General features: G+C 46.3%; 1 protein-coding gene across 1 annotated transcript in view; it reads right to left on the reverse strand.

Annotated features, from left to right (window-relative positions):
• The window catches only part of fmnl1b (formin-like 1b), a 59451-nt gene extending 43211 nt beyond the window's left edge, over positions 1 to 16240 (reverse strand). The window contains exons 1-5 of the mRNA XM_066683363.1: positions 16177 to 16240; positions 14959 to 16090; positions 1099 to 1182; positions 456 to 536; positions 295 to 368 (exon numbers count right to left, since the gene is read on the reverse strand). Coding sequence (XP_066539460.1) covers positions 295 to 368; positions 456 to 536; positions 1099 to 1182; positions 14959 to 15114 — 395 coding nt within the window. The 5' untranslated portion in view covers positions 15115 to 16090; positions 16177 to 16240. The remainder of the gene's footprint in view (positions 1 to 294; positions 369 to 455; positions 537 to 1098; positions 1183 to 14958; positions 16091 to 16176) is intronic.
• Between the last annotated feature and the right edge of the window lie 587 nt (positions 16241 to 16827).

Below are 16827 nucleotides of genomic sequence, written 5' to 3' on the forward strand. Positions count from 1 at the left end.
GGTCCAGCCATGCGAACTGCATAGAGATGTCCCCTGGACACCTCCTGCTGGCTCAGGGCAAACCCAGGACTTGCGGGAGGCATCTGGGAACACCTGGGGGTCCCCCAGGAAGGGATAGAGGAAGCTGCAGGAGGGAGAGAGATGCCTGGGCCTATCACTGTGTACAGATGAGAAGAACTGTCCCTCCTAGCTTTCCTTAGTTTGGTTGTGACTATCATGGCTAATGGTTCATCCATATATATATATATATATATATGGGTGTGTGTATGTGGGTGTGTGTGGGTGTGCACTTACCCAATGTGATTGGTCCTTAAAGATATCTCCAGCTCTCTCAGGACTTGAGTGGCCTCTTGGACTCGCCTCTTGAACTGATGCAAAGTTACAGAAGACCATTAATGCTTTTAATTCTCTGTTCTCCATCACACACACACACACACACACACACACATACATACCTTCCTGCTGCCACTCTGCTCTATGAAGCTCTTGAGTTTCTGCAGGTAGGCGGATGGGGGATTTTTCACTTGAAAGCGCTCCTGGGGAGAGAACACACACACACACACACACACACACACACACACACACACACACACACACACACAGCATGATGCTCAGTTTGATTTGGGAGCAAGTGCAGTGAGTGAGGAAGTGTGTGTGTGTGTGTGTGTGTGTGTGTGTGGTCCTGATACGAGTGTTTTAGACATAGTGGGGTTTAGATGAAGCCACTATAGTGGGGATGGTACAGAAGCTAAACCTCACAGCTGACTCCTCAGTGAGGTAACAAACTGGAGAAGAAGCCACAGACTGCAGAAGGCCTGTGGTCACATGACTCTCCTCCTTCTGTTCCTGCCCTGAACACACACCTCTGAACACACACCTCTGCTGTTCCAGCCCTGAACACACTCCTGTGAACACACTCCTCTGCCCTCTCAATGTGAAACAGCTGGCAGAGGCACAGATCACAGCCTGAGGGCTAACGGTACAAAATGAACAGAGGTGGATGAGCTGCAGGTCTGACCCTATCACTGCTACCTCACCATGTCTCTAAAGTTTGGTTATTGTTTGTGTGTGTGTGTGTGTGTGTGTGTGTGTACTTACCTGATCACAGACTAACTCCCACTTCTTCTCGTTGTCATACTGACAGAGTAGTTTGACTTTATCAGGAGGAAGGTTCATGGAGTTCTAGAGAGAAAGAGAGAGAGAGAGAGAGAGTTATCTTCTTGAAGTCTATTCTCTGCAAATTCAAGACCCTTAAGAGACTTCAGAAGGCAGCCTTTTTTGTTCTTCATTCAATGAAATAGTAGTTACACTGACCCCCTGTGGCCTGGATGTGTTAGAAATTCATCTGTGAGACCCTCTCCATGGAGAAAAAACTGGTCTATTCAAGAAATATAAAGCAGCTTGATTCTTCATCTCATGTGAAATGTAATGTACAATAATAATAATAAATAGTTTTGAATTATGGGACGCGATGAGTCCACGAGGCAGAAACACATTCTGTCACAGAATCACTCACACACTGAATCTGAACTCTGTGTACAGTGTGTACAGTGTAGTGTAGAGCTGTGTGTGTATGACGACATTCTACAAGGCATAATTGTCCAATGTTTTTGTGTGTGTGTGAGAGAGAGAGAGAGAGAGAGAGAGAGAGAGAGAGAGAGAGAGACTCCTCTAATGAGAACACTCATGCCGTCCATGCATTATTTAGATGGATGTCGTAGCAACAGGTCGTGTTACAAACAGAGCTGATCTCCAGGTTCACAAAGGCATTTTGGGAGATTTACGTTTACACGTTACATTTATACAATTACATTTTTATTCACACAGATCAGCCATAACATTAAAGCCACCTCCTCCTGTCCACACTCACTGTCCCATCTCTCAGGGTTAAATAAGTATGTGGAGCAACAAACAGACACTACAATCATCAGACCCAACCCTGCGGATGACAGAGCCCTTTACATAATTATAGTCCTGCATTGTAACTACCTTCCTACAAAGTTACATAGTGCAGTTTCTGCAGTGCTGAGCCCAGAGTAACAGCAACAGAGGCTCTGTTCTCCCTGTTACAGCTCAGTGGATCATCACAGTGATTTTGAAGCTATAATTTTAAGGTAAAAATACGACCTAGTGTTGCTTTAAAGGTGTGCTGCTAACTCTCTGTTTTAACTTTGTCCTCTTCCATAACACAGATTCTCCTTGACTTCTGCCTTATCTCTCATAGCCCAGGGTATCTCCACAGCTAAGCCCTGATATGTGGGAGGTCTGACGCCAAACAAACTCTACAAACTGGTTTTCAGTGGCTGAGTGAGAGGAGGCTCAGCCCGGACCATCGCGCTGACGTTTGTACTTCAAAATACTCAAGATTCTCTCAGCATTTAACACACAGGTCTGCAAGGCACTTCATATCTCTAACACAGCCCTGTTTCAAATGATTATACACCAATCAGCCATAACACCAATTGTAGTCTACTAAGACTGTAGTCCAGCTGTTGCTCTCAAAACATTGTTAGCCCCAATGCTCAATGCTCAGCACCCCCACAGAGCAGATGTGATGTGGTGGTGGAACATTCTCAGCGCTGCAGTGACACTGACGTGGTGGTGGTGTGTTAGTGTGTGTTGTGCTGGTGCGAGTGGATCAGACACAGCAGTGCTGCTGGAGTTTTTAAACCGCTCAGTGTCACTGCTGGACTGAGAACAACCAGCAGCATCCTGTCTCCACTGATGAAGGACTGTGTCACTGTGGTGGTACCCTTAAGGACAATAATGTACCTGTACTGTAACTATTTGTCTGAGAGTGTAGAGGACGACCAACACAAACTGCGCAGCAACGGATGAGTGACTGTCTCTGACTTTGCACACATTTCGAAAATGTATTTATTTTTATTTTTTACATTTTTTTGGCTGTTCAGCAAACCCCACACTGTCAGCAGCATATCATTTCCAGCCATGCAGATCCACGAGGAGCAATAGGGGTTAAATACATTGTCCAGGTCACAACACCAGTCTGGTTTTCTCCTCGGTCCTGGTGTCTTTGTGCTGGTGTTAGAGTCAAGGTAACTCAATCTCCTCTTTAAGTCTTGACTAAACTAACAACAACCTTTCAGTCTGAGGGCCAGACACCTCTGGTTCACTTCTCTTTCTCCTGCGCTTCCTGCTGCCCCCTGGTTAGCGATAATACACTCAGCACACACAACGGTTCCAGAGCAGAATTTCACTAAAGGGCAGTTTGAAATACTTTATATATTTCACTCAGCAGAGTAAGTAAGTTCATCAAAATATTTTGGGAATCTGCAGAATTCTCTGGGAATAAAGGACAAGGCCATAAACCGCAGCTGCATATCAGTGTCCTTTCATCCCTCAGACAGCACTGCAATGAAAACTGGATTCTTCTGGGATAGATTCCACACACGCTTGGGAATACTTTGACAATTCATTGCCTATAAACATTCCGTACAAACAAATGCAAGTTAACGACAGTCAACTACATCTAGATCAGGGGTGCCCAACTCCAGTCCTGAAGGGCCGGTATCCAGCAAATTTTGGTTATACCTTTGCTCACACACACCTGAGTCAGCTCATCTGTTAATTACCAGGTTTAAGGGGTGTGTTTTAGCAGAGCCATCACCAAACTTTGCTGGATACCAGCTCTCCAGGACTGGAGTTGGCCACCCCTGATCTAGAGTGTTATACTGATCTGGGTTTGAGTTTTAGCCCTTAGTTTTGTGGCTGCTTTAAGCACTGTTCATTAATTCACTCATTCACACATACATTTTCTGTACCCACTTGATCCCACGTTGGTGTAATGGGTCAAATCCAGGATATTCACCTCAACAATCAGCCTCAGTATCCAGCCGGTTCCAGCTGCTAACTCTAAGGCGTTTGGTCATTGACAATTTATCAGTCACCCTTTACCCCCGCACACATACATTTCATAGTCCATGGGTGGATATACACTGGGGATGGGACAGGCCTCGCCTCACCACATCACAATCCTGTAGTGGATTCTCCATAAAGTGGAGACACCGAGATGTAGTCGTGTGGTAGAGATGAGGAATGAACAAAAAAAAAAAAAACAAGCAAAAATAAGTGCAAAAAATATGCAAATGGAACAAAAACGGTTAAAAACCAGAGCTTCTGCTCCTCGCTCCTCACTGCTGTGCGCTCGGGGTCGGGGTGAACAGCGAGCGGCTCATTATCATTTAAAGGAACAGGTGCTGAAAGCGGGCGTTCTGAACAGGGCTGTTTACACAGGGGGAGAACACTGCTGTGGGGCTCGTGGGGTTTGGACCAAATTGTTCTTACACAAAATAAGTGTCACGTTTCTGTATTAATTCATTTCACACACTGACTTTAAGAATATTGTACTTGTCTAAAACCCACCAATCAACACCGCCCAAACACAAACCCCCAACCCCCTCTCCCCCATACACACCCACACACACACACACATTCCCTCGAGTAGGCTCTCATTAGCATGGTGCTGTGGCCTATATTACACATCAGGTCTGTGGGAGGAGCTCTACAGATCTGCAGTAATAGGCCCTCAGGACAACACACACACACACACACACAGACACAGACACACACATTCTCATTTTGCCTCTCTGATTCTGCCTATGTTGAAATAACATTGGCCAACATCCATTTTAGCAGGTTACCCAGCACACACACACACAGAATCACACACTTTTACCTGTGTCTCCCAGCCTCTAAAATTAGTTCTGTTCCTCATCCTTAAGCAGGAAACGAGGGTAGGCAGCGGGAAACAGAAGTTCAAGGACAAACATCTCCTCTACGCCACAGTGTTCATTCTGTCCATCTCTTTCCCTCTTTTCCCTCTGTGTTTATCTCTCTGTGTGGGGTCAAGGGACAATTACAAAGTATCACACCAATGAGAAACACTCAAGGCTGTTGTTGGTTCTCTGTAACATCTCACCAATCGTTACCTAGTTGCACTAAAGCAGGGCTCTCGGATAAACAGTGAAACACTGGACACTTACTCTAATCTATATTCGTGTAACCAAGGGTATTAATGTTCAGTTCTTTAACATCCAGTGCTAAGAGTTGGCTAGAGGAGCATAATAAAACCCTGAGCCCTTTGCCTAGAGCAGTGGAGCCGTGTCCTCTGGCGTGTTGGAGATGCTCCTCTCCACAGTGACCTGAGTAGTGACCACTCCTTCCATGTCATCTCCAGTCCTCTGCTAACGTGTTTGGTGTGTAATGACCCCAGTCAAACAAAGCCAGACTTTACTAGATGATCATTTGTTGAGGTCAGAATTGGTCAGTAAAATGACATGGAGGACTATAATGACCATATGGACTGTGTTTAATGTTACTCTGATAGAACACAACAGGGCTTAGCTCTTACCGTGACAAACTCAAACAAACACAGCGCCTCCAACAGGACAGAAAGACCTGTGCATCATTTCTACAGTGACAGGAAACAGAAGGCGTGTCCGCAAAAAGTCCACCCCTAAAAGTTACTGCTTTTTCCTGTCGAACCTCCTTCTCTCCTCCGGGACCTGGAAACCGATTCCCAACTACATTACCCAGAAAACATTTTTGGAGTGACATCACTGTGTGCTGTCCAGAGAGAAGGCGAACATGGAGAATGTGACACACAATCCATCCATCCATTATCCACCACTTATCTGAGTCCGGGTCGCGAGGGAAGCAGTCTGAGTAAAGAAATCCAGATCCAGACTCGGCTGCCGCCCGATCCACAACGCACTAGACCCGGATTACTACTTCTCCCACAGGTGGTGGGCCCATGGAAGAGTGGACCCATGTTACTCCTTTGGGCTGAGCCCGGCCAGACCCCATGAGTAAAAGTCCGGCCACTAGGGGCTTGCCAAGGAGCCTCTCCCCCAGGGGTTACATCCAAATTCACTAACAGCAATGTGCGAATCGATACTGTAAAATTGATACCTTCGATACGCTCTAAAATCGATTCTCAAATCAATATATTGATACTTTTGATACTTCATTCATTTGAGGAATCATTAACAGGAACACAGTGGAAAGTAAGATCTTATCTAAAGGATACGCGGTTGGTGGGAACTACTTTTTCCTTCTGCCTGGGTAAGTGTGTAATGCATAAGCACAGCGGCACGTCGCTCAGTCAGTCGCTCAGTCTGTAGACACTGACACAACGGCAGAGTGTAAACAGAGTCATGTGTGGAGATATTTTAGCTCTGTCTCTCTTCAGTCTCTGGCGGAGTGCTTCAGTGCTACAGACAGGCGCTAGGTCCAGAGGGAGAAAACCTGGAGCTTTAAGAGGCACTAAGCACTGTTGCTGTTGGAGTTCATAAATTAATAAACATGGTTATGAAATAAGTAACAGAATAAATACATGCTTCATCATAAGCTGCATGGGTTCAGCTTGGAGTAGTAATGGGTTTATCACTGAGATAATCTCCCACAGGAGAAAAAGAGCCCAGATTTATTCAGGTAAGGTTTCCTAAAGAACTGATCATGCTGTGATTGGCTCAGTTCATCAATATCAGCATTGTATTTGAAAGGGATCAGCTCTGTCTAATTTCCCCAATTCCTGCTCCTTCTGTCCATTCCTCCTTCTCCTTTTCCTCTCCTTGATTCCTTTGCCTTCTTCCGGGGATGAGAGGAGCAGTAGGGAGGGAGTGAGAAGACAGGAGCAGTAGCAAGACTTTTGGGAAGCTCCCAGAGAGCTGATTCTGCTCTGATTTATTTTACCCTGCGTAGCCTGAACTTGCCCGTGCGGGGACTCCTCCATCACCAGATTTAAACCAAGAGAAAAAGTTAATTGTGCCAGTAATACCCACCCAGGATTTGTCAAAAGGGGGTCTCCAGTATCTAAAATATTCTCAGAGGAGTAAGAGATGTCGGTAAGGAAAAGGGGGTCATACTCTTTCTGATCTCAGAGGAAATGTTGTCGAGTGAAGCGTGACAACTGAAATGTGCATGTCTGAGTTCACAGCGGTTGTTTCCCTAAACTCTAACATGGTGACGTCTGAACTCACATGGCCGACTGATGAGATGTTTGCAGCCTGCTTTTGTCCTCTGAAATTCTCTAGATTTCTGATATTTTTATGGCACTGTCTGCTGTCGTCTGTGCGCTGTGGTGTGATGCACTTTGTGGAGATCAAACACAGATAAACTGTAACACCATCCCATCACCCTCATGAATTACACTGTTAGACTGTGCAGCAAATTTAGGTGTGTGTGTTGGAGGGGGAGAGAGAGAGACAGACAAACAGACAGACAGAAGCTCCTATCATTGATCATTCTCTGTGCATGCAGCTGATGATAGAGCAGGATAAATAATGACTAATCCATACACAGAGATCAGAGCTGCAGGGCTGAGGGCTTTATTTACAGCTCTACACACAAGGGTTGAAAACAAGGAGGTGGCTTTAATATTAGAGCTGATGTGTTGGGTTTAGTGTCAGGGTTTTAATTTATGAACAATGTTAGTTTTAGAGACAATGTCAACAATTCTGGAGAGCTCCAGTTCTCAGAACAAATCCCTTTAACGTTTTTTTAAAGTGGAATGAAGTGTGTGGGTAAGAAGCGACTGTATCTTTTAAGGTGTTGCGGTGTGTTTGAGTAAGAAGTGACTGTATCTTTTAAGGTGTTGCGGTGTGTGTGAGTAAGAAGCGACTACATCTTTTAAGATGGAGTGGTGTGTGTGAGTAAGAAGCGATTGCATCTTTTAATGTGGAGCGGTGTGTGAGTAAGAAGCGACTGTGTCTTTTAAGGTGTTGTGGTGTGTGTGAGTAAGAAGTGATTGCATCTTTTAAGGTGGAGTGATGCGTGTGAGTAAGAAGCGACTGCATCTTTTAAGGTGGAGCGGTGTGTGAGTAAGAAGAGACTATCTTTTAAGGTGTTGCGGCGTGTTAGAGTAAGAAGCGACTGTATCTTTTAAGGTGTTGCGGTGTGTGTGTGAGTAAGAAGCGACTGCGTCTTTTAAGGTGGAGCGGTGTGTGAGTAAGCAGCGACTGTATCTTTTAATGTGGAGCGGTGTGTGTGAGTAAGAAACAACTGTATCTTTTAATGTGGAGCGGTGTGTGTGAGTAAGAAGTGACTGTATTATGTTGGCGGCCAAATTAGTGTTTATTCGCTGTTTGAATCACCACAGAAACTTGTGTAACTCGAGCTGTTTAGTTTTGTAGCACTTTCTCTCTGCGTTTACTTTCATGCAGTTAGCGCTTTCCCAAATTTAAGCCAGTGTTACAAGCCTATGGTGCAGGAATAGACCAACATCCTCATCTCTTTTCATGTTTTTTTAACATTCAGAATTCACCGTCCAAACACCTCCTCCACCGATGCACCAGTTCTGACTGAGACCTATTTTCAGAGCTAGGGCAGCATACAGCAAACACCAGAGCTTTTTCCAGCACACAAAAAAAACAAACTAGTAAATGGTGAGGAAACTTTATCTGAAATTAATCCAAAACTATTTTATAAAAGATGTGAACATTGTTCTTAAGGCAGATGTTTTATGTTGGGCATCCAAAATTTAAAGTGAACATGTTTTATGAGTGCCAGTTTAATGTAGCACACATTTTACAAAATCTAATCCTAAGCCACACCATATGCAAATCAGTTCAGCAGAACTCCACAAACCCTGTAGGGCACTGCCCCACGGCATCAGCTTCCATCTGTGGAAATGTTCCTAGCCAGTGCTCACATGTTCTCCATTAACTGATTGACTCTTTCACATAATTAAGCACCTGTCCCTGTTGGATTGCCCGAAGTCCCTCTGCTCACCAAGACCGATGGCACCTTCCTTTACTCTCTGATGAGATCCTATTGATTACTAAGCACATACATGCAGGTGTAAGCACAGTCCTCATCCACAGAGACATGAACATGTGCTGCAGTTCAAAACATTGACCACTGAGAGCCATCAGAACCTGCAGATCCACAGAAGCTGAGCAGGTTGGGCTCTGGTCAGGACTTGGGTTAGAGTCCTCCTCCTACGAAGCCATGGATTCTAGAATTGATTTAGTGGGTTCAGCAGGGTGCGCTGTTCCTGTGGTCTGTGTAGGCGCCAATGCCTGGGTGCAGTGACAGGGACACTGTACTGAATAACAGGGCCATCCTTTGGATGTGGTATAAACCTGAGGTCCTCTCCAAAGTCATTAAAGACATTTGAAGACGAGAATTAGGACTATGGAATATTTTGCACTTTTCTCCAGTGAATAAAAACTAAACAATAATGTGAACGACTGACAAATTACCTGTTGTTTCAGATTTTAAAACAGAAAGATTTAAAACACAGAAAAGATTCTTCAGGAGTCGACTCCTCTTGGGAGTCATCTGGGAGTCACTCATATCTGTTGACCATTGATTTATAAATCCGAATCTCTTGGAGTCGACTCAGTCTCGGTTTTGCGACACCTTCTGCAGCGACTTTGAACTTTAAATGTTAATGTTAAATAAAGGCAAAATGTATTTTAAGAAAATACATGGCTATTCTCCCATCATTGAATTTTTTTTTTATTAACAAAAAATGTGTTTTATTTTTATGAATTAAATGGACAAAGAAATAAACTTAAATATTTTAGTTAATAAATATGAGACTAAACTAATCCAGATTTAATCAAAAGACTAAGTCTAAGACTAAATGCCCAAATAAACCCTGGTATGTGGCATGGTGTAGTACACTGCTGTGGTAGACAGCCTTCACCTACTGACCATGAGGCCAGTTTGTGACCAAGTGGACGGAGAGTGTGGCGTTACCATCAGTGCTGTGAGGAAAGTGATACATCAGCGGAATCAGGTTCAGTGTTTGGAGGAAAAGTGGTCAGTAAAAATATTATGCGTCGTAAAGAGTAGAGAATGCGTGATTTATGTGCAGCAGTTAGCACTGGGACTGGCTGAATTGATTAGCATGGAAAACATCACAGAACACACCCTGCAGTAACGGAGTCTGAAAGCTCAGACCCACCGCAGCTACTCTGCATTAGCCCCTACAGTCCACTCCACACTCCAACACACCGCATTCACAGCAGCCAAACTCAAATATATCCATCACAAGCACCTGCAGATACATGAAACAGGCTTTAACACACACACACATACACTAGTGCACTAGAGGCCCACCCAGAGTAGCGGGCAGCCACCTCAGCACCGGGGGAGTAGTTGGGGGTTATTAACTCAGAAGGGCTTCCGCTGGACCCCTCCTCGCGAAATACCAAGACATTGGTGCTAATTTTATCACGAGGTGTTGAGGGGAGAAGAGTGGGTTTATGGAGGAAATGGTATGTAATGGTAAAGAGGAGTCTGGGCGTGGTCTTTCTCCCAAATTTCATCCGTATTAAATATGTAGGCAGCTCCTGACCACAGCATGGATTTATTTACACTCTGTGGTAGTCCTCTCTCTCTCTTTTTTTTTTTTTTTTTTTGACTATTTCTTTAAAATTATTGGTGCCTCCCTAATGTCTCAGAGCAACGATGTTCTCCACTGTCCAAAAAAAAAACATGCATCTCTGTGTTTGAGGATAGTTAGTTTATCTTCAAGTAGTCAACAGGTAGTGTCTCTGTTACAGCTCCAGGGTCCTGGAGGTTGTGTGTTCAAGACCAGCCCTGGGTGACTGTCTGTGAGGAGTGTGGTGTGTTCTCCCTGTGTCTGCTTGGGTTTCCTCCGGGTGACTGTCTGTGAGGAGTGTGGTGTGTTCTCCCTGTGTCTGCGTGGGTTTCCTCCGGGTGACTGTCTATGAGGAGTGTGGTGTGTTCTCCCTGTGTCTGCGTGGGTTTCCTCCGGGTGACTGTCTGTGAGGAGTGTGGTGTGTTCTCCCTGTGTCTGCGTGGGTTTCCTCCGGGTGACTGTCTGTGAGGAGTGTGGTGTGTTCTCCCTGTGTCTGCGTGGGTTTCCTCCGGGTGACTGTCTGTGAGGAGTGTGGTGTGTTCTCCCTGTGTCTGCGTGGGTTTCCTCCGGGTGACTGTCTGTGAGGAGTGTGGTGTGTTCTCCCTGTGTCTGCGTGGGTTTCCTCCGGGTGACTGTCTGTGAGGATTGTGGTGTGTTCTCCCTGTGCCTGCGTGGGTTTCCTCCGGGTGACTGTCTGTGAGGAGTGTGGTGTGTTCTCCCTGTGCCTGCGTGGGTTTCCTCCAGGTGACTGTCTGTGAGGAGTGTGGTGTGTTCTCCCTGTGTCTGCGTGGGTTTCCTCCGGGTGCTCCGGTTTCTTCCCACGCTCCAAAAACACACGTTGGTAGGTGGATTGGAGACTCAAAAGTGTCTGTGTTTCTCTTTGGACTGCGAGGAAAGGCTCAGTGATGACTGATGTGGTCAGTAACGAGGGGCCAAACTGTGCCTCAACAGACAGCAGCTTTATATGGTAGGGGTTTCTAATAAAGTGGCCATGTGTGGATATCGTTAAGGCTCTGGATGGTGTGGGTTAAAATGCTGCAACATCAGCAGAGTTTCTTTCATTGTTCACTGGACAGGCCAAAGTCTGTTGAACTATGTACTGTGATGATCACATGACACTGGGGTGATGCATTAACTGCATTCATTCTAACTCCAGTAAACACGGTTATAACTAAGGGTACTTTTCTGCTGAGAATACTCTCTCTCTCTCTCTCTCTCTCTCTGTCTCACACACACACACACACACACACAAAACCACACACTGTGCAGGATCCAGACTGCGGCAGCTGCTCTCCAGGGCTGCACTGTTCCATATTCATAACTACAAACTCTGCTTTATGATATCCGCTATGTACTGGAAGTTGCATTAGATTTATTCACACTACGGCACTCACTCACCATCAGCTCTGCAGCCTTTAGGTGCTCATTACAATACAGTGCTCAGGATCATACAGGGGGGTAATAATAGAGAAATATACAGTAATAACAAGTTGCATTTACCCGTAACCAAAGAGTTTGTGTCTGTGTTGTTAATAATTAATCAAGTAGCCACAGCGGTAGAGAGGGGTGCAATATTAGGGTCACGACCCCAAGCAGAGGGCAGCAGTTCTGCTGAAATGAAGAGGTTTCAGTGTAAAAGACTTGCTCGGTTGTTTCTGACCTCTTCTGTCTTTGAATGGACAGCCACAACAGAAAACAGATTTACATCTCCCAACAGCAGACAACATCAGTTCCGACTGATCCGGGCTTTAACCGAGCGGGAAGTCGACCCAGAGTCATCAGTTCTAACTGATCTGGGCTTTACCCAAGCAGAGAGTCGACCCAGAGTCATCAGTTCTGACTGATCCGGGCATTACCCGAGCCGGGAGTCGCCCCCAAGTCATCAGTTCTGACTGATCCAGGCTTTACCCAAGCAGGGAGTCGAACCTGAGTCATCAGTTCTGACTGATCCAGGCTTTACCCGAGTGGGGAGTCGAACCCGAGTCATCAGTTCTGACTGATCCGGGCTTTACCCAAGCAGGGAGTCGAACCTGAGTCATCAGTTCTGACTGATCCGGGCTTTACCCAAGCAGGGAGTCGCCCCCAAGTCATCAGTTCTGACTGATCCGGGCTTTACCCAAGCAGGGAGTCGAACCTGATTCATCAGTTCTGACTGATCCGGGCTTTACCCAAGCAGGGAGTCGAACCTGAGTCATCAGTTCTGACTGATCCGGGCTTTACCCAAGCAGGGAGTCGACCCAGAATCATCAGTTCTGACTAATCCGGGCTTTACCCGAGCCGGGAGTCGCCCCCAACTCATCAATTCTGACTGATCCAGGCTTTACCCGAGTGGGGAGTCGAACCCGAGTCATCAGTTCTGACTGATCCGGGCTTTACCCAAGCGGGGAGTCAACCCAGAGTCATCAGTTCTGACTGATCTGGACTTTTCCCAAGCGGGGAGTCGACCCCGAGTCATCAGTTCTGACTGATCCGGGCTTTACCCAAGCAGGGAGTCAACGCCGAGTCATCAGTTCTGACTGATCTGGGCTTTACCCGAGCGGGGGGTGAACCAAGGAGAGGATCCCACCCAGGACCCCGGACCCTGCAGCTAATTGGTAGAATATTGTATGAATTCTAACTTGGGTTTAAACATAGTGCCACATCAATAAAGGTCTTTGAGCAAGACTCCTGCATCATCACTAAAACTGGACCTGGACTTTATGCACACTATGGGGGGGGGCAACAAGTCTGTACAAAGTGCTCCTGTGTGGCCAGTGGAGCTGAGAAAGTATACTGTGAGTGCAGAAGCAATGTCATTTTAATGTTTGGGGCTGACAGGTGTCCCACATCTCTCATTTTCAGCGTTGTGAGCTACACCTAGGTGTAGAGTTACAGTCTGTAGTCCATCTGCTGCCATGCACAATTCATCAGCCATCCACTAGCTCACTCATCACTGGCCGGTTTCTGACCATGGGATCACTATTGTGGTGTCATTTGAGAGGCAGGTCATGGTCGATTTTGAAAAGCAAATAATACATTTTGTCGCTTCCCCCCCCAAAAAAACAACAACATGTATCTCTGTATTTGTGGATGTTTAATTTACTGCATCATTTGAACACAGCAGCTGTCCTCCACATTGTGTGAAAATTTCATGACGAATCACCAATAGAGATGCTCCAAAACGACTTGGAATTAAATCTTTTTACAATGGCATCCACTGAAAGTTAAGGCTTTCACTTTCCTCTGTAAATTTACTGTTTTTGAAACGCTTCCTTCAATGCACTGCTCAAATAACTGCCCAGATCTACATCACCAAGCAGACACCCACCAGATCTAGCACAGTTCTTGTGTGATGGGTGAAAGGGGGGGCATCCTACAGCACAGAATTAGAATCACATTATTAGCCACACTGTGCTCTCTGCATTTAACCCAATCCGTGCAGTGAAACACACATTTACACACACACCAGTGAACACTATGTGCAGTGAGCACACATGCCCGGAGTGGTGGGCAGCTCTTGTTCAAGGGCACTTCAGTTATGACCTGCCGGCTCTGGGGTTAGAATCTGCAACCTTCCGGTGACACGCCCAGTTCCATAACCACCAGGCCACATCTGGTGGTTTTTCATCTGGCAATTTGTGAGGCCCAGATAGCAGTGAATGTTTAGCCCAAACGTGACACAGCTGCAGTTTTCTCATGGTCCACAGTTGGTCTTAAATAATGGTGTTGACTCAGCAACAGCTCCACCTTATATGTGTCAGATATCAGGTGTGTTGTGGACCAGAATCGACAGTGGGCCCACGTCTGGCCCAAACAACTCTCGCCAGTGCTGTAAATGCGCTGTGGCAAAAGTGAGATAGATTGGGCCCAATTGCATCTGCTACACTGTAAACCCTAATGTTCAATGTAATTAACAGGACTGAGTGATTCTAACTTACAATACATTGAAAGGTTTCACTCAATGAAACAATTAAATTAATTTTAACCATTTCTTCCGTTTGAGTTTGTGAAACTGTAATTGTGATTGAGCAGAGTCCTGTTTGTGGTTTTAAGTAAAAACAGCTGGATACGAGAGATTTAACTGAACTTAAATGATATGAGTTTGCAGCATGGCGTCTGAAGTCAGACATGGGAGCAGTGCAGTAATGTTCAGTCGAGACGGCGGATGGTCTGGGGTTCACTGCTGTATTCTAGTGGGGTGCCAGGATAACGTCTGTGTAATATCCGCTATAAACATTGCAGATATTTGCATTCACAAGTCTGGAAAAGTTCTGAGCTACAGTGATTGTGTTGAAGCTAGAGACTAAATGATCAGACGCTTGAGTGTGGTGAAAAAGAGAAGGAAAAACTGCCTGTAATTTTCTCAGGAGAGGAGAGCAAATAACACAGACATGGCTAATCTGGACAGAAGTAAAATCACAGAGGAGCTCCTTGGAGAGAACAGATCACCCCACGACTCTGTGGATGTTTAATCGCGTCTCATAACAATTCAAGGCTCTTGGTAATTGGTAGATAAACAGAAAAGGGACAACTCTCAACTCTTAACAACTATTACTTTATAAAAGAAAAGTGGTCTCTAACTTGTGCACAGCACTGTGTGTGTGTTTCTCCAGTCCAGTACTCACCAGCACCAGGCTGAACTTCTCCTCCAGCTCCTCATCTGGAGGTGGGGGCACTTTGGGCGCAGGAGGTTGTTTCAAGGCCCCTGGGATGAAAGAGGTTTGTGGCCCTTTCACGTCTCGCCCGGGGGACACGTCCATCCCCCCTGCAGCGTTCCCCATGGCTGTTTATCTCAGTCCCACACAGACACGCAACTACCGAACTCTCAGTCACATGGACATGAACCCTTAAACACACTCCCTGAGAGTGGAACTTGAGATACCCCAGTGTGACCGGAGAGAGGTGGCCTTCCCTGACGACCTCGGGACGCACTGGCAGAGGCAGGGAGGTGGGATTAGTCCCAGAGCTGTAGAAATCCAGGTGAGAGGAAAGTCCTCAAGGGTTGGGATCTTCAGAAACGACCACGGAAATGATGCACGTCTTCTCTGAACTGTAGCAGGTTCTCAGGAATGACTTCAGGGGCTCCAGGCTTTTCCTCTTTTGGAAGTTGCTCTGGATCCAGGAAGAGTGGAGGAACAAGTGAGTAAGTGGGTGAATGAATGGAGGAGATTTTGAAAAATGTTAAAGAGGTAGATAAGGAATGCTAGTGATGCAGGACAGAGAGAGATCGAGGGATGAAGAGAAAGAATGTTTGAAAAAGAGCGCAACACCATTAGGCTCCAGCAGTCCCATCCCAAGTTCAACTTGTCCACACTTCGGTCCCTAGATCAGCTGCCATCCAGAGCTGGACTCTTCTCTCTCAGGGCCCCGTGGTCCATCTCAAAGCAAGAGACTGAGACAAGGAGGTGAAGAAAGGGAGAGAGAGAGAGACAGAGAGAGAGAGAGGGAGGGAGAGAGGAGTGCTGAAGTGTGGTGGAAGAAAGCCAGAGCTCACTCTAAAACCCATGCACAGACAGGCAGCTAGAAAGTGAGCAGCTGGGTCCTAAAGCCTTCCAGTTCACCTCACTCTTCTCTATGTGTCTGAATGTGACAATCAGGTGGTGTAGATTCCTGAACTGTCACACTCCAAAACCTGTATTGCTATCTTAGTGGGCCTTTTTTTCATTAAAGCCTCAACCAAACCATAATCTTAAGTTCAGTAACAGAAGAGTCTTCGGATGTCAAGCAGAACTGGGCTGTGGAACTGTGTTTCTCCCTCTGAGAAAGAAAGAGAAAGCCAAAAAGAATAAAGAGATAAAAGCATCTCCTTTAAAGTGGGGCTAGAGGGTGTGAACAAAATTTACCTGTCAAGCAAAGGACAGCACGCATTCATTCATTCACTGACATTCTGTAAGCATTTCGTCCTGATCAGGGTCACAGCAGGCGAAGAACCCTTCCTGGAATCACTGGGCCCAAGGCAGGGACACACCCTGGAGAGGACATCACACTTTCACACAGTCACGCCACCTACCAACATGTGTTTGGACTGTGGGAGGAAACCGGAGCACCTGGGGGAAACCCACACAGACACAAGGGAGAACACACCACACTCCTCACAGACAGTCACCCAGAGGAAACCCACGCGACACAGGGAGAACACACCACACTCCTCACAGACAGTCACCCGGGGGAAACCCAGGCAGACACAGGGAGAACACACCACACTCCTCACAGACAGTCACCCGGAGGAAACCCACGCAGACACAGGGAGAACACACCACACTCCTCACAGACAGTCGCCCGGAGGAAACCCCTGCAGTCACAGGGAGAACATACCACACTCCTCATAGACAGTGACCCGGAGGAAACCCACACAGACACAGGGAGAACACACCACACTCCTCACAGACAGTCACCCGGAGGAAACCCACGCAGACACAGGGAGAACATACCACACTCCTCACAGACAGTCACCCGGAGGAAACCCACGCAGACACAGGGAGAATATACTACAC

The sequence above is a fragment of the Hoplias malabaricus genome, chromosome 10, assembly GCF_029633855.1.
Source record: "Hoplias malabaricus isolate fHopMal1 chromosome 10, fHopMal1.hap1, whole genome shotgun sequence".
Lineage (NCBI taxonomy): Eukaryota > Metazoa > Chordata > Actinopteri > Characiformes > Erythrinidae > Hoplias > Hoplias malabaricus.